General features: G+C 39.5%; 1 protein-coding gene across 1 annotated transcript; it reads left to right on the top strand.

The window, feature by feature from the left end:
- Positions 1 to 1,073: 1,073 nt before the first annotated feature.
- Positions 1,074 to 26,078, top strand: CASP10 (caspase 10). Its single transcript, XM_033112991.1, is given in 9 exon segments — positions 1,074 to 1,161; positions 1,164 to 1,290; positions 2,185 to 2,517; positions 3,622 to 3,715; positions 11,436 to 11,571; positions 14,861 to 14,970; positions 21,755 to 21,869; positions 22,746 to 23,238; positions 25,786 to 26,078. Coding segments are annotated over 9 exon segments (1,623 nt in total). The 5' UTR covers positions 1,074 to 1,088; the 3' UTR covers positions 25,928 to 26,078.
- Positions 26,079 to 26,667: the final 589 nt, after the last annotated feature.

Below are 26,667 nucleotides of genomic sequence, written 5' to 3'. Positions count from 1 at the left end.
GGAAGTTGAAAGCAAGTAACTCAAAAGATCCAGTTTTCACTTGTGTGGCCAGAGCAGCAAGTCTTGAGTTCTCTTCCCGGGCAAACGGGATCTTCCTTGGAACTTGGAGTACACAAAGGATTCTAATTTCTTTAAAACTTCGTTTTCAGTCAATTTCTCCAAGACCCGTTTACTTCAAGAGGCTCAGTCGAATTTGATTTGAAGGTATGTAATTAACAACTCCCCCCGCCCCCCGCCCCCCGCCCCCCGCGGGTTTTACACTCCAGCCTTTCCCTTGCTTCATGTCATAGAAACTTGCAGAAACTCTTATTTTCAGTAATGGCACTATTTCTGGCTGCATTTATTAGCCGACCCAAGGAAAAGGAAAGTTTGAACAGCCCCGGGAAGGCTTCAACACAGACTTACTGGCAGAAATACGCTAGTCACCAAAGCTAGAGATTTAGAATCTTCAGGAACTTCAAGGCAAATGTATGATGTGTTAGAATAGGAAGATGTTGGGTCATATGGTAATTCTATTCTTAAATTTTTGAGGAACCTTCATACTGTTTTCCGTAACAGCTGCACCAATTTACATTCCCACCAACGGTGTATGAGGGTTCCTTTTTCTCCACATCCTCTCCAACACCTATTATTTTGTCTTGTTGGTGATAACCATTCTAACAGGTGTGAGTCACCCCAATAAATTTAATAATGATAAAAAAAGAAGAAGATGTCTCCAAGAAACCGTATCACAGGGCTGCTAGAAGGGAAGGACTCATGGATGGTTACATGAAAATGACATTTTTTTTCCTTTTTCTAATCATAAAAGTAATATACGTTCATTGTATAAAATTTGAGAAACTTGTACAGGAGCCCAGAGAAAAATTTATAGTATCTATAATTATACCACCTAGATAAAACCACTCTTTGTTATTGATGTTTTGTTTTTTCCCATGTTCTCGTTCCTTTAGAAAGTAGTTTCTTGTTTCTAAATAGCCAAGTCTTACATAGTGGATATATACCTCACGTCCTTATAGAATGAAGGATATTACATTGAAGAATTTTTATCGGCAACCAAGAGAAGCATCACAGCCATCACCGCCTCACAAATGCCGAAGCACGAGTTTTCCATAGACATGGCCAGTGAAGACTGAGCTGATGCGGTCCCTCAATTCCTCAACAAGCTGGAGGAGTTCAGTTTGAGATCGACCTGCCCAGCAAGAAGGTTTTCATCAAGTCTGAGCACAGCGTGGATACTCTGTTGGAGACCCTGCGGAAAATAGGGAAGACCGTTACCTATCTCGGCCTCAGGTAGTGAGGGCCTGGGCCCCCAGCCTGCAGTATGGACCAAAGTGGGCAGGACACCCATCCTTTCCTGCCTTCCAGACAGATCCGGAACCTGGCAATCCTGCTCAACAATGGGAGTTCTGCAGAGACCCTCACTTGCCCTGCTCTTCCCTAGCTTCCTGGCAATAAAGTCCAGCTGCTTTTGTTGGGGAAAAAAAAAGAATTTTTATCAATTTATTGCTCCTTGGACTAGAATGAAATTTAGTGTAGAAAATACCATAGTTTACGAACTGGTCAGGTGGAAATACTGACTTAGGTAGTTTGTGATTTCCTATATTGATTTCAGCAACTCCTCAAAAACCTCCCTTTATTTCTGGGGTCTAGGATTATGATTTCTCTTTCTGTTAGATACAGGCCTGTCCCGTTATAATTAGTAATGTTACCTCATTGTTCTTGGGTTGGTAGACACTCAGAAATATAAACTCCCAGATTGCTTTATTTATAAAATGTAGGACATAAATCTAAGTGCTGTTTCTGCCATTTGGTGGAAATGAATTAAGAGCTCCAACCAGAAGAAGTACTCCAACGAGAAAAATTGTGCTGATCTTCCTTTTTGACTAGCTCCCATGGGAGATATTTTGATTTCAGAGAAATCAGGGTAAATGAGTTCCAATAAAAGCTCCTTCCAGACTTCCTAAAGGAGTAGCATGAAGAGTTGGGGTAGAGTTTTCTGGGCTATTGGTTATTAAAGTACCTTCACAGTAGTTTTTATTTCAGTAATTTTTTACTTTTCTGCATTTCTAGGCAACTCTAGTGCCTGGAACAGAGGAGGCCGGAAGTGGGCGAGGTCCTGGGAAGTTGTGGTGCCATGTGTACTTAACTCTCTAACACGCTGCCTGGCCTCTCCGTCTCTTTCAGAATGGCCGTGACTTCCAGTTCAGATGATAATCATAGAGAGAACTTTCGCGAGAGGCTTCTGAAAATTGATGTAAACCTGGGGGATTGTGAGGTGGAACAACTAAAGTTTCTCTGCCGAGACTTTGTCCCCTCCAGGAAGCTGGAGGAATCCAGCTCCGCCATGGATATTTTTCATCATCTCTTGGTAGGGGAGCTGCTGAGTGAGGAAGATCCCTTCCTCCTAGCAGAACTCCTCTATATCATGAAGCAGATCTTACTGCTGAAGCACCTCAACTATACCAAAGAACAAGTGGAGAGTTTGCTGCCCACCCGAAAAAGGGTCTCTCCATTCAGGTGAGGAGGATTTTCCATTTAGTGTTCAGGCCATGGGGCTTTGAAAGGAGGTGGGGATTAAGATCTTTTTCTTATCTACCTCCTTGTATGATATAGTGATTCTATACTAGGAGATTTCTCAGCTCTAGGTGGTGATGAGATGAGAGGTTGGGACTCTCAGGGTCTGATGGTGGCTTCCCTTAGTTCTACTTCTCACTGCCAAGGGAAGGCCATGTCAGTGTAGCAGGCCTACCCTTTTCTCTTTTCCTTTGTTGTGAGTCACTGGGTGTGTCCGCCTATATCTAGTGATTTGAGAAGAGAGGAATGCACACTTGGAGCCAAATTAGCAAAGTGGAAAAAGTTGTGTCTCTGGGGTTAGGAGGGACATCATTTATGCAATGCCCAGTTACATTTTTGGGTGAAACTCAGAAAGGTAAAATATAGGCCTCAGGCCTATTACGGGTCAGATCTTAGACAACACTGTTTTAAATTGTCCATGGACATAATATCTACAGAGGACTTCACTGACAGAGAACCTCCTTCAAAGGAGGAGCCATTAAAGTGTTATTTTATCTAATTACCTGGGTAATTATGTCCTTCAGGCCTCTATTTTTGGGTCAGTGAGGGGATTCTGGAAATTGTTATATCCGCTCTGCTGCTTAAACAACTGAGGCATGGTCTCTGATGTTCAGAGGTGTTAGTGTGTGATTGAAGTATTCAATTTTTCTGGTTGTCCATTAAATGGGTATCCAGAAGTTGGGGTAGTCTCCTTTCCTCTTCAGCAGCAGACTTTACATTGACTGGCATCAGGTTCTCTCTGACAAAGGCCTATGAAGTAAGTCTGAATTCCTAGAATGGAGTTGGGAGATGGGAGGGCATGAGAAAATTGTGTTTTATGCCTTCCTCGCACTGGACTTGGAACCCTACTGCTTACTGTGTTATCTTAATTTAATAGGTCACTTTGAAACTCAAAGTTTTGGTTTTTGAATCTATGAAATGGGATTAATAATTGTCTACTCACAGGGTTGTGATCATTTACATGAGAGAAAACATTGGTAAAAGTACTCAATTTACTGTCCTCTGCAAGTGTAAGGCTTCATTTGTTTCTTTGGGTGTATGTCTTAGAAACCTGCTCTACGAACTGGCAGAAAACATCGACTCAGAGAACTTAAAGAGCATGATCTTCCTTCAGAAGGAATCGATGCCAAAAATCCAGTTGGTGAGTGGGTCGTATGGAATGTAGTCTTGTGAGCATTGCCTTCATTGGTGTTTGGGAAGATGCTGGAAAGGGTTTTCAATACCATTAATTTTTTGCGGAGACAGTGTCAAACAATGGTTAGGAACATCGACTTTGGTATCAAATGGGCTTGGATTCTAGTCCTAGCTCTGTGACCAACTCTTCCCTATATGAGGCCAGTGACTGAACATTTCTGAGTCTTCATCTTCTCATATGTTATATTATGGAAAATCATACTACTTCCTTCCATGACCGTTGAGAGGATTAGAGGAAATAATGTACATAAAGCATTAGTACGGGGACTGTATTTGGCACACAGTAACCATGCAGTCAATGATTAACTGCTATTGGCATCCACTGTGTTTTACGATAGAGAAATGTTCAGGGCATGATAAAGAAATGAGGAAGTGGGAAATAATGGCAGAGGGGGAACTGGTGGTTCGTCATCTACACTAATTGAGTTGTCTGAAGGAGCTGTGTGTCCTTTTCAGTGGACTTTGCAGTGTCTCCCAGGCAAAGCTTCTGTGACAATCAAATGAGACAAATGTTTGAGGATGTACTTTGTAAAGGACTGTTCAGGAGCTTTGAACTAATAGTAATGCTTTTTAATATTAATACAATGCTATTTGGTAATATTTTTTTCTATGTTGGTCACAGGTGTTTTTTTTTATTTTTATTAGTTTCTGGTGTATAAATATTGGTCACACTTAAGGGCAGGAAAATAGCTGCATGTCTCTCTTCCAGGCCTCAAAACTTTACATCTTTTCTTTTGACTCCTATAACAGCGTGTGACAAGCAAGTTAGTCCATTTGGAAAGGGGCCAATTTTCAAATTTTGCCCTGTAACATTATTTTAATTGTGTTATTCAACTGCTATTTTTATTAGATTTTAAGTTATCTAATGTTTACTAAAACACACCAAAAATAACATGTAACATGTATGGAAGTTACGAAATGTAGCACTAAGTGAACAACCATGAATTCCCCCATCCAACTTATGAATGAAAACCTCACCAACCCTCCTCAGCCTACACGTATAGACCCGCATCACATTCTCCCCAGATCAACTGATATTAACTACAAATAACTTTGTTTTTCTTTTTTTAGAAAAATCATTGAGGAATCGGAAGTTGTTTTACATGTGGTAGGTCAAACAAATGAGGACGTTAGTCATTCATTGCACATGTCTCCTCGTGTCAGACATATAGCAGGTTAATTCTCTGTTTTGGCCTCAATCTTTGAATCTTTTATTTTCCCTTTCAAAGCCCTCAGGGATTTTAGCGTCTTCTGTCCTTTGATTGGCCACCTCTTGAGGCTCCTTTCTTTTCTTTTCTTTTTTTTTTTTTAATTAATGTTTATTGGGGTGACAATTGTTAGTGAAGTTACATAGGTTTCAGGTGTACAGTACTAGGATACATCATCTACATATCACATTGTGTGTTCACCACCCAGAGTCAGTTCTCTTTCCATCACCATATATTTGATCCCCTTTATCCTCATCTACCACCTCCCTCCCCCCTTACCCTCTGGTAACCACTAAACTATTGTTTGTGTCTATGAGTTTTTGTTTCTTCATTTGTATTATGCTAAGCGAAATAAGTCAGACAGAAAAAGTTGAGAATCATATGATTTCACTGATATATGGGATATAAAACTGAAAACAACAAAAGAACAAGACAAACAAATGAGGCTCCTTTTTCCCAAAGATTGTTGTGGGTTCCTTTGGGGGGTGGGAACTGAGCCTTACTCCTTGTTATAGCCCCAGAACCTTGCAGAATCTGTTACAAAATGGTGCTCAGGATGAAAGCATGAATGAATGAAATGATGCTATCTTCCCCCTTCTCTTTCCTTCTGAGAAAATGGCCTGAAACTTTCTGTTTATGTGATTATGTAATGAATAACTGGGGGATGAACTAGCAGGATGAACTAAACCACCATGATGGGGATGTGAAATATATAACATTCTCACAGTTGTTGCCCCTTGTCAGAATCTATTAATTTTCTTCCTTAGATAGCCCCTGGAAGTTCTGATATCCTCTTGTTTTTGTTTCTTACACTCTTTTCCTTTTAATCTTTTTATTCTTAAACCCCTCTCCTCAACAAATGATGACTACAGAAAATGACACAAAACAAACACACAGCTTAATGAATTATTATAAGGCTAATATCCTTGAAACCACCACCCGGGTCAAGAAAATGAACTTTGCCAGCCACTCCAGAAACCCCTCCATTTGCCCCATCCCAATCACGGCCCCTTCCCACCCACTAGAAGTAACCATGTCCTGGCTTTTATAGTAACCACATTCTTATGTTTCTTTATGGTTTTATCACTTACCTGTACATCTCTAGACCTCAGTTTAGTCTTGACCAGTTTTTTCTTTTTTAAAGATTTTTTTTTAAATTTTTTTATTGGGGAAGGGGAACACAAGTTTATTGGGGAACAGTTTGTATTTCCAGGACTTTTTTCCAAGTCAACTTGTTGTCCTTTCAATCTTAGTTGTGGAGGGTGCCGTTCAGCTTCACATTGTTGTCCTTTCAGTCTTAGTTGTGGAGGGCGCAGCTCAGCTCCAGGTCCAGTTGCCATTTCTAGTTGCAGGGGGCGCAGCCCACCATTCCTTGCGGGACTCGAAGAATTGAACTGGCAACCTTGTGGTTGAGAGCCCACTGGCCCATGTGGGAATCGAACCAGCAGCCTTCGGAGTTAGAAGCACGGAGCTCCAACCGCCTGAGCCACCAGGCCGGCCCCATTGACCAGTTTTTCTTTTGAGTGTCTTTTGATTTATAGGTTAAACTTCCCTCCCCCCAATCACTTTGTTTTTCTTAAAATTTATGTGTTGAAGATCCCCAGAACAACTGGCCCGTAGAATTTCCCCCACTCTAGGTTTTGCTGATTATGTGTGCTTGGTGCAGTTCAATATGGTTCTCTATCATCTGTATTTCCTGCAAATTGATAGCTGGATTCAGAAGCTTCATCAGACACACTTTAGAACTTTTAGTCAAGACAATAGTAGTCTTGTGTTGCATTCTTTTATTGGGAGGTACGCAATTCCTGGTTTTCTCTCTTTTTTGGTATTAGCAACGGTTGGTGTTCAACAGTTTTATGTATTGATTCTCTGGAGGTTGCAAAATGGAGATATTCAAATTCTATCATTTTGTTTTCCCTTCATCTACTATTTGGTTACTCGGTGAGACATTTTATATATAAATCCTTGATTATTTCTTTTAAATAAAAAATGTTCAAAATAGTTAACAGGCTTTCTCTCATTCTCTGAAAGTGACCCATTATAAAAATATATAAATTTTAACTTATGGATTTAAACACATTTGCTTGGTTTCAATCCATTGCAATTATTATCCTTATTGAAGTTGAAATTGTCCTATTTTTGCCCAGTGGTAGCTTCTTCAAGTTTGTTCCTGAGTCATTTTGACATTACCTTAGTAGTCTTTGATGGCTTTTTTGGTGTGACAAGATGTCACAGGTTCATTTCGTACATTTTTTTGCCCAGACCTAGAATCTGTCATTTTCCCAAAAAGCCCCAGTTTCTTTTCATGAGAAATGTTATTTCAAGACTACAAACTAGACGCTGAAGATGCTCATTGTTTCTAGGTTGTTTTTTAAGGGTAGTGTTAGGAAATGGTTGTGTGTCTAGTTTTTGTTTTGTTTTCATATAAAATACTTCATAAATTCATACTGCTATTTTCAAGTCGAATTTTAAATAATCTCTTCTATATTATACCTGTCTCTTTTTTTTCTCTTCTGAAAATCTTGGTCCTCATGTCACAGGGGATGATAGAATTAGTCACCTGATTATTTGTTTTATGCCACATTACACATACAACACTCTCACAATATCTATATTAATACTTCTATCACCAATATGATTATTCATAACTGCTGAAATGTTTATTTTGCATGTGCCATACCCATTGTCTTCCCATTTGTTTTTAGGGTTAAGAGACATCTACATTGTCAGAGCATATAGCCACTATATACTACACTCTCTTTTTAAATTTTATTTACTTATTTTATTTTTACACTCTCTTTTAATTTTCATTTTGTCTTTTTACAAGTAAATGTATGGAAACCGAGAACACCCTATAAAGGTCATTTTTGTCCCTCTAGAGCACCCATTTAGAGCCCTTCCTTTTGGCCTGAGGGGTATTCAGGCCCTTCTCTACTGGCTGGTAAAAAATTTATTTCTGTAATAAATGTTTTGCAATTGCAATTGCAGATAATGCAGCCTTATTAAGCCCTGGTATGGAAGCCTAGATGAGTTTCCATACCAGGGCTTAATAAGGCTGCAATTTACACACACACACACACACACACACACACACTCACTCACTCACATGGTGCCTAAACTATATATACACATTTTAAGAGATGTTATCTATGTAACAGTAGTTGGCCATAATCAGAAGTGTCTGGACGCTGATGGTAACCACTCTGAGCACCTCTTGTAATTGCAGAATACAAACGTGACTATATATTGAGTATTACAATTTTAATACAGTTTTTTCCTTTCTTAAAATGTGTGCACATTTTTTTGGCACTCTTTGTAATATATGTATGTATTCTTGGATTCCAAAGGATCTCAGCTTTATTCTGAAGGTGAGCTCATTCTTCACATTAGAATTGTGGCTGAGTTATACACCTCAGATAATACAGGTTGATCTCTATGGGACTTTGGGATCATGCCAGCCTTCTGACGTGTGTGAACGACAATCTCTAAGCCATCCAGATGAGTTTTCATACCAGGGCTTAATTTAATAAGGCTGCGTTATCTACAATTGAAATTGCAAAAGATTTTATCACAGAAATAAACTTGTTACCAGCCAGTGGAAGAGGGCCTGAACACCCCTCAGCTGAAAAGAAAGGGCTCTGAATTCATATGGTTGTTCCAGATGGACAAAAATGACTTATGTAGGGTGTTTTAAGTTTCTTGTTTGATGGCTTCATGCAAACTTCTAGCACGATACTGCCTTCATACATCCTTAGAGACCCGGTCAGAAAATTATTTCTCAGTGTAACTTTCAGTGTAGAACTGGTGGATGTAAAGGAAACCACACCCAAATCTACAAGCCTTTTAGCAAAGCAACAGAGCAAAAGAGCTTTCAGACACTTTTTGCGAGTGTTTGCTAAGATGGTGTTCTTTTATTTTAAAATTTATTTTTAATTATAGTTGACATATAATATTGTATTAGTTTCAGGTGTACAACATAGTGATTCAACATTTATATACCTTACAAAGTAATCACCATAGTAAATCTAGTAACCATCTGTCACAGGGTGGTGTTCTAAAACTAGAGTAGTGTACAGACTCCATTTAAATTGTGTGTGTGTGTGTGTGTGTGTAAGGTGTCATTTATTAAACATCTAATAAACTTTCTACCAAGTATAATGAATTTCCATCATTGCTTCTAGAATCATGTCTTAACCCCTTTTCTTTCTCCTCGTAAGATGCTGTCAAGATAGGAGTTTTTATTTTGGGGTTTAGAGACAGCTTATTTGCACATAACCCACTATTGCACCTTGTGTGTGGGTTCCCCATAACCTGTTTGCCCAGCTGATCAGCTCTGGATGAATCTTCCTTCACCTCCAACTCTCTCTCCTGCTTTATTTCCTGGTCAAGCTGTTGGTGTGCAGGGGCTGCAGATGGAGGCACACATGCTGTTTTGCCTTTTTGGTTATCCTACCTGTGTCTGGAGTTTCTTGAAAATTTATAATTTCTCTTTTGATCAGATGAATTTGTAACTCTGGCCTTTCCCTTTGTTGTTGGCATTTTGACTGCCTTCTTTGAACGCACGCACACACACACACACACACACACACACACACTCTAATTAACTTTTTCTCATCCTTATGTTATTGCTCTAACTTCCTCCTTTCCTCTACTACCAAACTTCTTGAAACAATAGTCTACACGCACTCTTTCTCCACTAACTCAGCTCTTGGTCACATTACAGTGCATTCCAATATTGCTCCGGCTTCCATCACTCCAGTGAAACTATTCTTGCTGAAGCCACCACAAACCTCCCGCAAAACCAGATTTCTAGTTTCTCATTGTTTTCCTCATGTGGTTTTCTTTGCCTGGAATGTCCTTTTCCATGTTGGCAATGAAGACCTAGTTATTTTTCAAGATGTACTTGAAGTATCACCTCCCAGGTGCAGCTTGTGTGAAGCCTGCTATGTGGAATAAGTGAGTGATGAATGAATGAGTGATATCACCATTTGAAGTAATCTTTGACTCTTCCTTTATTTCTTCACCCATTTCCAAATTATCTCCAAAACTCACCAGATTATATTTCAGAAATATTCTCAAATCCAGTGCCTCTTCTGCATTTCTACCACTAGCTTTGGAGCAGGTTTTAATCACCTCTTCACAAGAGTATTTAATCTTCCTGTCAATACTTTCTCTCTAATCCATTTCCTCCTCCAACCTATCCCCAAGACTTCTATTTAAAAACAAGTGTTCATGTTACTGTTCTTAAAAACTACAATTGTCACCCTGTGACCTACGGGACACTTACTTGCCCAGACTCCTCATATGATGTGTGTGTTCCTTCACAGTCTGATACCAGCTCACTGTTCCATCTATGACCTAGCTCTCATGGTTTGTACTCATGCTTCCTTCTCAATATTCCTGAACACACTGTCTCTTTTCAAATGTTTAACCGTTCAACATGTTTGGAGACTCTTCCCTGGTTCCCACCCTGCTGATGCTTATGGATATAGTTGGATAGTGTTCAGATGGATAGTGTTTATGGATATAGTTGGATAGTGTTTCTGAATAGTTTCTTTTTTCTGAGGGCTCGAATATATAATTTTTTATATATAAAAATATATATATATATATATATGTATATATTTTTTTTTTAACCAGTTGAACATATTGAGAAGCCCTAATCATTGAAAAGATTATGGTGCCTTCTACCCCATACGTAATTCAATATTAAAGTTAATACTAGCCAGTTTGTAGTTTTTCCTAGAAGTACATAAGAGATTTTTTTTTCTCTTAAAATACCAAATATAAAATTCTGTCAGAACATTTTATGCTCATTTCCTTGGTGCTTCTGTTTTGTGCTGCCCTGATCTATTATATCATCTATAGCTGTGAGTTAGAAGCAGTACAATTCAATGCTTAATAAGACAGACTTTCACATCAAATTGTTAGGGTTCAAACACCATCTCTGTCACTTATTGGCTCTGTGATGTTGGACAAGTTATTGAATGTCTCTGTGCCTCAGTTGTTTCATTTTTAAAATGGAGATTATAATAACATTTACCTTTACCTCATTGGGTTGTTTTTGAGGTTAATATACAGCAAGCACTGCCTGGTATGTATATGTATGCATATATCTATATCTAATATATGTAGATATATAGATCTATAGATCTATAATATATATTATATATGTGTATATATAATACACACATATATATTTGGTATATATATTATATATATATTAGGTATATGTATAATGTGTGTATATATATATATTTGCTATCTAGTATTAATATAGATTGTATAGAGAGTTATTTGGTAATGCCTCTTCCCCCGTACTATTGAACTCCTCGGGGATAAATACTCTACCTTATTTATCAATGCAAAACCTGTGTCCGGTGGCCATGCAGGTAGTGTTTAATGAATGAATGGATAATCAACAGGCAAGTAAATGTGACTCCACTGATTCTCTTGCAGACCTCTATAAGTTTCCTGGTACATATGGAGAAACAAGCTCTAATAGATGAAAATAATCTGGCGGTACTGGAGGATCTCTGCGCAAAAGTTGCACCTCATCTTACAAGAAAGATAGAAAAATATGAAAGAGAGAAAGGTAACTAACCTGTGCTTGCTTGCTTGCTTGTGCCAGGCTATGAGAATTCTTAAACTAATGGGTCATGTATGATGTTTGCTCATCACTCTGATGATATTCTCTTGGGAAAGCCAGAACTCTTCCACATTTGTTTATTCAACACATATTTATTGAATGCATACTTTGTACTAGACAGTTTTAGGAGCTCTTCTTAGGAACCTATATTCTAGTGGGGGAAAGTAGTTTTAGACAAATGTCTTCTCATTCTTATATGGGAGCGAGAGTATAGGAAATCGTTTTGAATGAAATAACGTAAAAAGAAGGAGGCAGGAAAGCATAGAGATTAAGAGTGACATCTATGGAGTCAGACTGCCAAGACTCTATTATTAGTGGTGCAGCGGCCCTTTCCTTAGCGTTTCTATGTCTCACTTTCCCTATCTATAAAGTGGCGATAATGATAATACTTACCTCATGGGTTTTTTTGAGGATAAGAATTTTATAATTCCTATAAAACACATGTCTGGCACAGAGTAAAGCATTCAATACATGCTGCTACGAATATGTTTGTCAGAGAGGAAAGTCATGAAAACTTTTGTATTCTCAGAAATTATTATCAGAGAAGAATATTATTATTATTTTTCAGTCTGTCTTGTAAGACAGACTGCGGTATTATATAGAGGTAATAACACAGGGGAGAAATCAAACCTGGCTGCCTCACCATGTATCAGTATGCCAAAATTTGTGTTTTTCTGAGTCTATTTCTCCACTGTTAAGCAAGAGCTATAAATAGAATCTCATGAATATATTCATGAAGCTTTTATGCCATACCCATATTACAGTTCAGTTAGTCAATCTAGTGTGCAAATTTCTCTGGTTAAAAACGAAACTAGCCAAAAGGAAGCTTCTCTCTAAGAATTCTATAAATATAAAATGAACGGTGGAACAAAATATATATTGTTGTTAAATTGATATAATCTCAAACCATAACTAAAGCAATGAATAAATGTATAAGTTAAGTAAAAGTTATGAAGAATAAAAACAGGTTCTTCCAACCATCAAGGAATCAAATGAGAAATAAAAAGCAGGAAGTTGATGTTGAAAGTATATTTGGAATCCTCACTTGAACTCTGATCACTGAGTTTTTTGTTTTTGTTTTTCTAATTACATGGCCATTTTCCTGTAATGTAGTAGCCCACACAAAGTAAACATAGGGCAGGTAGTCAGATTATTTTTGGATATTTGAACCCTGCAGAAGGCACTCTTGTTTTTATGTAGCAAATGCCTCCATGAATCTCTAAGACCAAACTTTATTTCAGAAAAATTCCAACTTTGATTTTTTTTTTTTTCCTACAACCCACTTGCTGTCATCTTTGGGTGTTGAAAGAAATACACTTGTTTCCTCTACTACTATCACACCAACACTTCTGGAACACTTCTGACCCCAGATATGTGGGTTTTTCCACACCTTGGTGTGGAAAATTCTCCAATTCTCTGCAGACACCAACTTGGGTGCCCTACATTCAACTCAATTCTGACACTAACCAGAGTTAATGCAGACCCTAAGTTAGGTTAAGGACTCAATCCCCCAACCATACTCCCCATTTCAGACACCAGTTGCAAATAGGGGGTCCTCAGATTACCCACATCTTCTATCTGACTTGGCTACAAACTGGGGGTTCCCATGAACCCCTGCTTGGGTTCAATAATTTACTAGAATGGCTCACAGAACTCAGGAAGGTCGTTTATTTACTAGATTACTGGTTTATTATGAAAGAATGTAATTTAGGGACAGCCAAATGGGAGAGATGCATAAGGTAAAGTATGGAGGAAGGACATGGAGATTCCATGTCCTCTTCAGACAGTTTACCATTCCCGCACCTCCATATTTTCCCCAACCCAGAAACTCTCTGAACCCCTTCATTTAGGGAATTTTATGGAAGCTTCATATTATGCATTGATTGATTAAATAGAGGGCTGTTAGTATAAATTCAACTTCTAACTCTTCTCCGCTTCCTAGAGGTCTAAGGGTAGAGCTGTAAGTTCCTCAGATCACAGGGTTGGTTCTCCTGGCAACCAGCCCCCATCCTGAGGCTATCTAGGAGACCTGCCCCACAACCAATCATCTCATTAGCATATAAAAGACACGTCACTTCAGAGATTCCAGGGGTTTTAGGAGCTGTGTGCCAGGAAAGGGAGCAGAGACCAAATCTATCTTCATTATTATAGGTGTCAACTGATATTTTATAGTGACTTTCTGTAGTCTTAAGAGTTTGGGCCTAATTCTGCCATTTAGGATGAAGGACTAAAGGACTGAAAAGATGGAAGGTGTGCAGATTTTAGACTTTTCTTGTGAGTGTGATCCTCAAACACAAGCTCTATTTAAGAACCACCTGGATAACTTTTGAGTTTTCTTGAGCCTTGGTGTGCTTTAATATTTTAAATTTATTATTAAAAACTTGTATAATAATTATAATAAAATTAAATAAAACTCAAATAATGACAACAATACAGAGTGTAGAAGGTAAAAGTCTGCCTCTTCTTCCTGTACTGCCAGCCCATACCTCAGAGATAACCACTATTTGGAGAATATTTTTGTAGCCTTTCTTCTTTATAGAGACAATGTGTGTGTGTGTGTGTGTGTGTGAGATTAATATATATTTGACTAAGATCATACTAATCATATTTTATAACTTACTTTATTCTCACCTAATAAATCTGACATTTTACCATGTATATAATATAGATATAGCTCATTCTTATTAATGGTTCTATAGAAATACATTTTATGTACATAACATTTATTTAATTACCACTTTTGAATAATTTTTCTTTTTCTTTCTCTCCCTTCTTTCCCTTCTTTCTTCCCTCCCTTATTTCCTTCCATTCTTCCTTCCTTCCTTCTTTCTTTCTTTTTCTTTTTGCTATTATAGTCTGTTCTGGTTTTATTTCTTGAGGTAATGCTTTCATAATCCCTATGTGGCAATTATTTGACACATTAAGCACCATCAGTACTGAAATAGTATTTGGTAAAGTATATAATACATTTTAAAGAACTAACAAAATTATAAAAATAATAAAACATAAAACAATAAGAAATAAAATATAATGATACAAAGAATAAAAATATAATGATAAATAAAAATAATTTATAAATTCACATTTATTTTTCTGGGTTTATATGTAAGTCTCTTTAAGCAAATGGTACCACAAATGTATAGGTCTGTCTCATAATTTCTTTTGCTGATTGTACCTTGAATTACTACTTGTTAGAAGGTGATTTTTGTTTTCCTATCTGTAATTCTATTTCCAGCCTCCCAGGTAGTGACATCTCCGGTAAAAAAGGAAACCGAATCATTGCCCCAAGGAGAGGAAGAAGTATTTTCCAGTTCAAACTTTAAACAAGTCCATGGAGCCGTACAAGTATGTTCATTGGTAAATGTTTAAGCACCAGCTCCACTCTCCACCCCCAGCCCCCAAGAAAGTGAAAAAGAGAGAGAGAGAGAGAGATTTTCCATGGCTGATTTCAAATTACCAACATGATATCCACTGGATTGCAGAATTTCTGAAAATTTAACAATGGCTCTCACTAGCTGGCTTGAGCTGACTCCAGTACACTGTGTCATTTGTTTTTATCTGCAGTGTTCGATCAGGGCTGGCTTCATGGGCATACAGCCTGTGTAGTCACATAGGGCCCATGCTTTTTAAATGCTTAGCTGTCACTATTTTGAAACTCTTAATAATGTACAAACAAGGGGTCTCACGTTTTTGTTTTGCACTGGGCCCCACACATTATGTAGCCAGCCCTCCCCAGAGGACAAGAACTGAGTTCCTGTAGTGCCGATCACGGAAAGGTGAGTAGAGGGGGAAACACTGGGAGATACTGCAATCTGTTCTTCACAACATTAGCATGATCCTTAGGAGTCGTATGACATTCTTCCCTGGGATTTCTATTTCTTCCCAGCAGACTTGGCCAGTTCTATTTTGCCATCACCTGTGAGCCTCCATGAAGTTAGCTTGGCCTTAGAATTTTTCGGCTTTGTTTTGTTTTTTAAATTGTGGTAAAATACAAATAACATAAAATTGATCATTTTTGACCATTTTTAAATGTACAGTTCAGTACCATTAAGTCCATTCACATGGTTGTGTAACCTATCTTCAGAACTCTTGTTTATTTTGCAAAAGTGAAACTCTATATCCATTAAACAATAGCTGCCCATTTCATCCCTCCCTCCAGGCCCTGGCACATACCACTCTAGTGTGTCTCTCTATGAATTTGACTACTCTAGGTACCTCATATAAGGGGAGCCATTCAATATTTGTTTGTGACTGGCTTGTTTCATTTAGTATAATGTCCTCCAGGTTCATCCCTGTCAGAATTTTCTTCCTTTTAAAGGATGAATAATATTCCATTGTGAGTGTGATCCTCAAACACAAGTTCTATTTAAGAACCACCTGGATAACTTATATATATCGTATATATCACGTTTTGTTTATCCATTCATTCATTGATGGACACTTGGGTTGCTTCCACCTTTTGGCTACTGTGAATAATGCTGATATGAACGTGAGAGTACAAATACCTCTTTGAGACCGTGCTTTCAGTTCTTTGGGATATTTACCCAGAAGTGGAGTTGCTGGATTATATGGTAATTCTGTATGTCATTTTTGTTTTTTGAGGAATCATCATAGTGTTTTCCACAGCAGCTGTATCATTTTGCATTTCTACCGACAATGCATAAGGGTTCCAATTTCTCCACATCCTCGCTAACAGTTATTTTCTTGGTTTTTGATAGTAGTTATCCTAATGGTGTGAGGTGGTATCTCATTTGATTTTGATTTGCATTTCCCTGATGATTAGTGATGTTGGGCATCTTTTCACGTGCTTGTTGGCTATTTGTATATCTTCTTTGGAGAAATGCTACTCAAGTCCTTTGCCCATTTTTTAATTGGGGTGTTTGTGGACATTTTATTTTTTATTCTTAAATATTTCTTTCATAGCTTCTTTACTACTTTCATGGTTTCATATTTTTACAGTCACAATTTTTTATTTTTAAATTTGGAAATCATTTCAATCTTACAGAGAAGTTTAAAAAATATGAATAATATAAAGAACACTATATACTGTTTACCCAGATTCTTCCACCTGTTGTTGACTTTTTAGCCCATTTGAAGTATTTTGGGGTAAAGAGCCATCATGTATGCAAATAACTCTCAAAAAGTTCAGAAAAAAAAATGTGTTTGTGTAGCTAGCTAGCTAGACAGGCAAAGATAGAGCATGCCAAGGGTAAGACAAATGGGTCAACAACTTTCAATGTAGAACTGGTGGATATGGTGTACATGTATGGTATTTAGTTGTCATGTTTCTTTAGTCTCCTTTACTCTTGAACATTCCGACAGCGCTTCTCCTCTTTTATGACATTGACACTTTTAAAGAACACAGTTATCTCCCCATACGCACCTTGAAAACACGAATTTGCCTTGGTTTTGGTGTGCATGGTATTGCCTCCTGATTAGATTCAAGCTGTATGTTCTGCTCAGAATATCACCGTTCTGAAGGCATCACATCTGGAAGCAATGGTGCCCTCTGCCCCTCATGCGTGATGCTAATTTTGATTCTGTGGTCAAGATGTTGTCTGATTTCTTCACTATATAGTTACTTTTATATAATTACTATTTTCCCCTTGCAACTAATAAACAAGTGGTGGGAAGACATTCTAAGAAGAAGCAAATATCCTACTCTGCATCAAAAATTTTCCTCTAGATTGAGCATCCAGTGAGGATTCATGTGTGATTGAATATTTCCTATGTTGGGTGAAAAGCAATGATTTTCAAACTCCAGTATTCTCTCAACAATTATCTCTCAGCAGTCTCTAGCAAATGCCCTCCTTTCTTCCTCCCAAAGTTTTTGCCCACTAAACTTTATTCCTCCCTCCCACTCTTTCAACTAGTTTTGTGTGTGCTCAGACATTAATGTGCATGTAACACACACACACACACACACACACACACACACACACGGCTTTGCTCTTTGTCTCTTAGAAATTCAGTAGTTTCTAAGGGCTGTGGCTCAGCCTTGGTCTCTAGTGCTGCTGTTTTGCTGACGTTGGATGATTTTGGCCATGGCCAGAGGAAGATGAAGCTAGCTGTAGTGGTGCTGGACATATGCAGAAGGCTTTGGGGAGCAGCCCCTCACATTGCCTATGTTCTCATAGACTCTCAGGTTTGGCAGATGTCTTAAAAGTTATCTAGGCAACACTGCCCCTCTGCATGAAGTGATGAATAAAATAACACTTGGTAAATTGTCTCATGTTTCACATGTACCTGAGAGGTTTCCTTATATAAGAGATCACTGCCAACAATTGCACTTAATGAGAAGAAACTGGATTTCAAACCACATTCCCTAATTTGTTAAAAGAGCAAGTCAATATTTTTGAGTGTGGCATAGGCTTTTTTTTTACTAGAACCTTCTTGAAAACCGTGGGAAGAACACCAAACATAAGCCAGGCAGTGGTTCATTCATTCATTTATTCATTTCTTTCTTGGTGGGTGCCAACATAGGATGCAACAATCTCTAAGAAAGAGAGCCATGTAGAGTTTAAAGCTTATTCCTCATCCCTGTTCTGGGATGACAAATCAAGGAAACCAGGGGCCTAGAGCCCGCAGTTGCTCTTAAGAGTTGTTTGCTCAACTCTTTCAAAACCAGCTGGATAAACTCTGAAAATAGCCTGCCAGAAGGACTCCAGAATTCCAAAGGAAGGGAAATGTGCCTTGCAAAAAGAAAGGCAGGAAGTCTTTTGGAAAGTGAAACTAAATTTTCTTTGTATTTGTTCCCTCAGAGCTGAGGAATCCTGGTATTGTGCAGCCTGGGAGTGAGGCAGTGCACCTTTGGTCTGAATTGAAGATAAGTTACCCTCCTGTAGCCAGAAGCCTTGTGGGCTCCAGCAGGGCGGCAGTCCCAGTGACTTGGAGGTGACTTGCTTGTCACCTCAAACAGATCTCCTGGTGCTGCTCACCACAAAGCCAGTGGCAGGGTCAGCCCCTCCCCAGAACACCTTGCTCATGTCCCCTTTGGAGCTTTCTGCTTCAGGCGAAGGACTGGGGCTGGTGGGGGTGGAGTGGGCAGGGAGGATGCTGCAGAAAAGCTGATGGCCCTACACTATGTTTCAATTTTGTATTTAATTATATAAAACATTTATGTAGGCCTAAAGTAAAAACTATAAATAGAGTACACAGAGACATCTGGATTGCATCCCTGCCCCTCTGCCCTTCCCTCATAGATCATCATTTTTATTAGTTTTCTGATCTATCTTATTGTTACTTTTGAAAAAAGCCCCCCCCCCCCCGGCAATCTCACCATTTTTCTAAAAGAGGTAGCACGCTAAAATACTATTCTTCACCTTACTTCTTCATGTAACAGTATCTCCTGGAGAAGTGTGTAGAGATTGTCTTCTGCATCCTATGCCACTGTGGGATGTACCGTAGTTCTTTCAACCACTCCCTATTGGTAGACATTAGGGTTGGTTCCAGGCTTTTGTTATTCCAAACAATGCACAAGAATACATACCCTTGTGCATGTGTCATATCATATTCTTGCCACTGTGTCTTTGTGAATCTTCCCCTTTGGAAGAAAGGAGTTGATTTTCTTCTTGTCACCTACCAGTGACATTTTCTATGCCTGGAGATTAGGTATCTGTCCTTCTCTGCATCAAGTCTAGATTTCTTTTAACAGTTCACCTTTTCAGGTTTATTGTAAGGGATACAACTCAAGAACATCCATATGAAAGAGATCCATAGGGCAAGATAGGAGGATTGGAAATGGCAGGGAGCTTCCATGTCTTCTCAGGGCACATCATCCTCCCAGCACCTCAGTGTGTTCACCAACCCATTAAGTCTAGATTTTCAACCCTCATCCTAACTTTGTAAATTTCCTGCATTTCCTGTTTCCTCAGCAGGAGGAGTCCTGGTAAGATGAGCGAGGAAGGAGTAATGGTAGACGTCCCTTTTTATAACTTGAATCAATATGTCAGGAATTCGTATATTTGGCATATATGAAGCAATTCGAGGTGATTTAGGAGAAGGTTTACAAATGAGTGGACAATTCATTTCTCATCTCAATTTAGGGCAAAGCCGCTGAATGTATGGACTGTACCAGGCTTTCCTATGGGAGGGTGAAGAGGTGGTTTCTACTCTGAAAGCCTAGCATAGCAGCTTCTGGGGAATGCAGATAACCCTTCAGAATTCAGTCACCCTCTGCCCAGGGCAGCAGTGACAGAGCAGAATGTGGAGTGCGAGGGAACGTCTGGTGTAGGGCGGCTCCAGGGGCTGCTTGTATTTTTTCAGAAAGAGAAAGGCCAGAGGGAGTGGTTTGGCCATGGTGTGTTTGGTGCCTGGAATCCTTGCCCAGAAACCGTGACCTCAGGAAAATATTCCAGAATCTGCCACTGGGCTAACCGGCTTACGAACAGTTTTTTTGGCATAGTCTCTCTGTTATGTGTCAAGTTTATCAGAGGACACAGATAGAAAGGAGTGGAGCGAGGAGTGGAACCCAGTAGTCTGACTCCAGAGCTCACTCTTTGATGACCTGGACTGACCACTGTGTAGCTACAGGAGCTTAGGTAACGGTTTCACTTCTCGGACACATACACGTTTCTTTCAGTTCTGCAGTTCTGTGGTTTCAAAGTTTAGATGTGGCTTTCCTTCTCCCAAGGTGAGGAGGAATGTACAGGCCCCTCCATATGACTGCAACTTGGGTCCCTTTCGGTGTGCTCTCTGGTCTGGGGGATACTGGACTCACTCAGCCTGAGCTGAGCACCCAGGACTGACCCTTAACCATAGTTAATAATTACCTCAGGCCTCAGAGACAAGGGTAGCGCTTGCTGGATTCTACTTGCTGGTGTGAGAAGAAAAGCTTCAAGATACATTTTCCTGTTATTGTCATACGACAAATAACTCATTGTTGGTTTCCTCTCTATAATGGATTCTTATTCTGAGGAACCAGGGAGCTTTGCAGGAACAGTTGCAAACAGCGCAATCCTCAGCCAATGCCAAAAGCATGACTAAGTGATCCCAGGGCTGTGCACTGGTTTTTGTCCTGCCAGTTGGGTCTCTGGGCCTTTGTATTCCCTCTTCTCCTTGGTATCCTCCCAGCCTCTCTCTAGCTAGTTCCAGATAAATGGTGACTCAACCCAACCAAGATTTCTACCAGGAACTCTTGAGCTGATTCATGTGATGTTGACTCTTAACCCATCCTGTATAAGAACATCTAAGGGTTTGGGGCAAGATATTTGAAGAGTCCAAGTACTTCTCTTTCTGGGTGACAGAGCAACCCGGGTCTCCATGAAGATCTGCTTACATTCTAACTTCAGAAACTAGCACAAAGGTCTGGACAGTTTCTTCAGGGCTTCTCCATCTGGGGTCTAGCCTTTCATGGCTTTGAGGGCTCAGAGCTCTTCGTGTCTGTCTTGGTTTGTCTTCCTGTGTGATTAATTCCATCCGTCCCACATTTTTCTGTAACCATCAGAAGTGTGTTGACCTTTGGCGATAGAAGAGATGCTATTGCCCTTTTAGTCATACATACCCTTTGAATTATTTCCAGAAAGGGAAATTTCTTTTTTTTCCAATTGATGCCACTTCTTTTCTGCTTGGATTAAAGATGTACCATGTTTTCAGGAGATCATTTTAGCCACACAGAGGCCCTGCTGATCCTAAGTCAGATAATTTGTAATCATATGCTGTTTATAATAGCCCCCAGAAATAATTGCACATATTTAAAAATTCCCACTGTGATCACTACGAAAGAGATTTCTCTGTTTTTGGAGGAATCAGATCACTCCAAATCCTACCATCTAAAAAAAAAAATTACCATTTGATATTTTGGTTGTCTTGTGAGATTCTTACCTATGCTTTCTTCACTTTGCTAATCCAAAGGAAGACACTTTTCCGTAAGCCCTGGGTTTGCCAAAGTTAAAATACATATTCTGATATTTAACACCGAGAATTGACATTCTGCAGTCAAACCAAGTGAAGTCTTTGTTCTAATCAGGGCCTGGATTCCACCTTGGAATTAATCGATTAATTTCAGACCAGATCCAGGTTCTTGAGAACTCCCTGCCTTTGGTACTGAAAAATGGAGTGGCTGGTTAAAAACATTAAACCCTTAAAATGAGATTCCCTGATAAGTGTCTCTATCTCTTCCTCTTTCAAGGAGGCAGCTGTGTACCGGATGAACCGGAAATTTAGAGGTCACTGTGTTATTATTAACAACCACACCTTTACCTCAACCTTCCTGCAAGAAAGGGAAGGTACCAATAAAGATGCAGGTAAGACAGGCTGGAATAGTGTAGCAAATGCACGATGGGGAATCTTAAAATCATTTCTTATTTTAATATTTTGTTTCTGTAATTTTTATCTTTCATTTAAATGTATGGACGATACTATGAATGTTTCTAAGCCCCTTGTATGCCGCAGGTGTTTTAGTCCATCCAGGCTGCCATAACAAACAATCAGAGACTGGTAGCTTGTAAACAACATATATTTACTCCTCACAGTTCTGGAGGCTGGGAAGTCTAAGATCAGGGCTCTGGCTTTTCGGTGTCTGCTTCCTAGGTGGCTGTCTTCTCTTTGTAACTTCACTTGGTAGAAGGGGTGAGAGTGCTCTTTGAGGTCTCTTTATGGGCTCAGCCCTTGGGACCTAAGCATATCCCAAAGGCCTCTCTTCCTAATATCCTCAACCTGTGAATTTTGGGGAGACAAACACTTTCAGTCCATAGCACCTGAGGTGTCACTAGCCTGCTTAAAGAGTGACAAGAATCCCTGACTATTTACGACTCTGTGGTTTAGGGGAGGGCACGCTAGGGCAGCACGAGAAAATCTGGGTTTGAGCTCTGGCTTCACCACTAACCAGGTTTGTGACCGTGGGGGAGTCACAGGGCCTCAGCTCCCTTATCTGTGAAACAAAATGAAACTCTGGTCTCTACCTACTCTCAGGACCATTGTGATAGCACTGTGGTTACTATAAAAAAGGCAGGTTAATTGTAAAATTTTATTGTTATGAAAGTGAAAAAAAATACAAAGCTTCAGGCTATTTGCAGTGCAATTTTTATAACCATTAGCATTGTGTGACCCCTTCATTTTATTTCATTGCACTCAACTTCATTTCATTTCATTATTCTTCCCCTCCTTTTTTTTTTTAACAGAGTGCCTGAAGCTTGTGTTTCAGTGGCTTGGGTTCCGTGTAATAATAAAGGTTAATGTGACTAAAAAGGAGCTAGAGGAGATTCTGCAAAACTATAAGAGACGTTCAGACCTTGATGATGGAGACTGCTTTGTATTCTGTGTTCTGACCCATGGGCAATTTGGAGCTGTTTACTCTTCCGATGGGGTCCTCATTCCCATTCGGAAGATCACGTCTCACTTCACAGCCCGGGAGTGCCCTGGTCTGGCTAACAAACCCAAACTCTTTTTTGTCCAGGCCTGTCAAGGTGAAGAAATACAACCTTCCATATACATTAAAACAGATGCAATAAATCCTGAGTTGACAAACCCTCCCCTTCAGGACAGCGTTCCTGATGAGGCAGATTTCCTTCTTGGCCTGGCTACTGTCCCTGGCTACGTATCCTTTCGGCACAAGAAGGAAGGTAGCTGGTATATTCAATCTCTGTGTAATCATTTGAAGGACTTGGTACCAAGGTGAGAGTTTTGAGTTGTTCTATCTACCTACCTGTTCCTCCATTTGTCTACCCACCCACCCATGCATCCATTCATGCACCCATCCACCAATCCATCCATCCATCTATCCATCCATCCATCCATCCATCCATCCATCCATCCATCCATCCATCCATCCACCTGCTCAACAAACCTGTATTGAGCACCAACATATAAATAGAAAGGAATATACGAATTTACAAAAGACATAGTTCCAGCCCTCAAGTTGCTCACAATCTAGAGGGATAAACAAATAGATTGGAAAGACCATCCCCCCTTGGTAAATACACATTGTAAAGCATAGGTGTTATGGGAACACATAGAACTAGTACTCCACCCAGATTTGGAGGACCAGGGGAAGCTTCTAGAGATGACAAATTGATGTTAGGTAAATAATTGGGGTGAAAGACATGTTGAGCAGAGGGAACAGCATGAATAAAGGCATGGGGTTTTTTTATTTGTTCCTTCATTTATTCATTTATCAATCACTCATATTTAATGAGTGCCTATGTGCTGCCTTTGACATTATAATGTCCTTGGTCTCCTGCCACTGCTCTGACAACTTTCCTTCTGTCTCTGCCACATGCTCCTTACCTGGTACCCTGGAAATGGGCCTTCACCGTGGTTTTGCCCTGGACCACCTACTCTGCTGTCTCTCTATAGCCCCTCTTGGCAGCTTTAGTTATATCGGGAGGTCACTGGCCTCTCCATGAAAATGTTTCCTAAATTGCCATCTCTGAGTTTCTGAAGGGCAGAGTAATTTTATTTAATTTTATATCCTTGGCACCTGATATAGTATCTGATAAATTGTTGAACTTTATAACTCTTTGCTTGACCAATGAATGACTGACCAAGCCAACCTCATTCTTAAGGTGAGTCCTGCACATTTTTCGCAGCCTGAAGGCATCCTGTTTCTGTGTTGCCCTTGCATCTCACATCCCATATGAACAGTCCTGAATTCATCTTCTCAGTTCTCTCCAGGAGCTCCTACTCCTGACTTCCCATTTCTAGAAATAGTCACAATGCTTTTCTGGGAATTCAGGATCAGGAATCAGGACTGGAGACTTAAGTTACTTAAGCTTTTCCCTCTTCCTTACCAACGTCTCCATTCCCACCATAGCCATCAAAGAGCAATGTCCTATGGCTTCAGGGACAAAGCAAGCTTTATCAAGGGGCTATTATGTTACTATACTGGGTAACGAGCTAAGGACTAGGGGTACGATTGTGAATAAGAGAGACAAATTCTCTTCTCCATGGAGCTTACAGTCCAGTGAGAGGAAGACATATAATAAAAATGTAAAGTGAGTAATTAAGTTAAAGATAATTTCAGGAAGTGATACCTGCTGTGAAGAAAGCAAAACAGGATAATGATAGAGAGTGGGGCCAGTGAGCTATTGAGAAGGCTTCTTGGTAGAAGTGATATTCAAGTGTGACAGTCAGCCACAGGGATGATTTGGGGACAGAGAGGACAGCTAGTGCAAAGCAGGATGAAAGGACTAAGAACCAGGCAGGGTCTGCTTTGCCTCCTGAAAAATAACAATGATGACAATGAGAAGTAGTAGTAATACTAATAATACTAAATATGATGGTCAATGAATATTGTAGCCAGTGTTCTAAGTACTTTACATAATTTTTCTCATTTAATTATCGTGGCAATCCCTAAAATGCATACAATTATGGTCTTCATTTTAAAGCTGAGAAAATTGAAGCCTAGTGAAGTAACATGCCTAAGACCCCATAATTAGTGAGTGATGGAGCCATGATTCAAACATGAGTTCTGTTTGAAGAGCCTATGCTTACTTCCAATGATTTGTTTTGCCCACCCCTGGAACTTTCTGGTAAATGCTACACCTCCTGCAAGTTCAATCTCAAATGCCACCTACTCCGTGGAGCCATCTCTTCTCCCAGCCAGGAGTGCTGTCTTTCTCCTCTGAACTTTCAATGGAACTTTAACCTACTTTTCACATGGTATCAATCACATTCTGCTTTGCATTATGAATTTTGCATTTATACCATCCTTGGTACAGGTTTCATGTCTGCATTCTAAGTGTTTAAGATCAGGAATTGTATCATATTTATCTTTGTACCCCTTCCAAAACCAAGAATAAAGAGGTCATTAATAATAGGTTCTTGCTCTCTCTGTCACCTACCTATCTATTCCTTCTATCATGTATGTATATCTATATATATACGTATATGTATATGTATATGTCTATCTCATCTACTAGCTTGAAGGAAGAACATGGAAAAATAATTATATGCAAAATTCCTTTGTGGACTAAGTGCATTCAAGTGCCAGATGTAATTATTATAATGTTCTCAAACACTGAGTATAGAATGGAAAATTTTTACATAATTTAGCATTTGTTTTTCAATTTCAGAAGTATTTCTTTATATTTGGCAGGATTTCGGTTAGGCTGTGGGCATGTTAGAGTAGGAAGAAGCCACATGTTTTGCCGTCTTTTTTCTAAGAACTGGTACGGGATTTCTGTCTCCTGATTGAAAATATATTTTCTTTTCTGCCTGCAGACATGAAGATATCTTATCCATCCTCACTGCTGTCAATGATGATGTGAGTCGACGAGGTGGAGCAAAGAAACAGATGCCTCAACCTGTTTTCACACTGCGTAAAAAAGTTGTATTCCCTGTGCCACAGAAAGAACTCTCATAATAATAGAGAGTTTTCATTGGTTCTTCGACTTGAAAGGAACCTTTTGTCATCTCTTCCAACTTCCCACCCAGCGTAGGAATCAATGACAGATGGTTAGCTGGCCTCTATCTGTCATTCTTGTAATAAAAATGCCATTTTCTGGCACAGCAAATTCTTTTTTTTTTCTCTTTGACAAGTCTAACTGTTAGAAAACTGTCTGTATTGATACCTTGCATTGCAGTCTTGGCTTTAGTTGTGCACTCTGAGAAAAAAGTAATTGGCCTTGGATTGTGTATCTGTGAAGTAAAAGGCGGGACCAGGTGCATTTTAAGGTTCCTTTTAGCTCTAAGAACCGGCGTTCATAGATTTCTCTTCTGTATCACTACTCCTTGTTATAATTCTGTGTGCCTTATGCATAGCTCTGTTTTAGACATTGGCTGATGACGAGGTCACAGTTCGCTGACCCTCCCTCTCCTCTCCCCTTCCTAAGGCTTCTCTCCTGCACATCTATTGAGGAGAAAATTTGGTCTGTGCCACGCCATTTCCTGCTTTAGTGTTGAGAAGGTGTTCCTGTAGGAACTGTTTCTCTTGGGTTGGGAACGGGGTTGGTTCTAGGAAGATGACAGCTCAGTGTGAAGAGAGACACATTCAGCTACTCTGGGAGCTGAGACTTTACAACCTGATGTTATTTCCATGTTGGTCAGAACCTGTCAGATGCTGGTGAACAGAACACTTCACTCAGACTGAATTTACCGCCTGTT

This window comes from Rhinolophus ferrumequinum, chromosome 8 (genome assembly GCF_004115265.2).
Source record: "Rhinolophus ferrumequinum isolate MPI-CBG mRhiFer1 chromosome 8, mRhiFer1_v1.p, whole genome shotgun sequence".
NCBI lineage: Eukaryota > Metazoa > Chordata > Mammalia > Chiroptera > Rhinolophidae > Rhinolophus > Rhinolophus ferrumequinum.
Note: the sequence above shows the minus strand (reverse complement) of the source record. Positions and strands in the feature narration are given on the sequence as shown.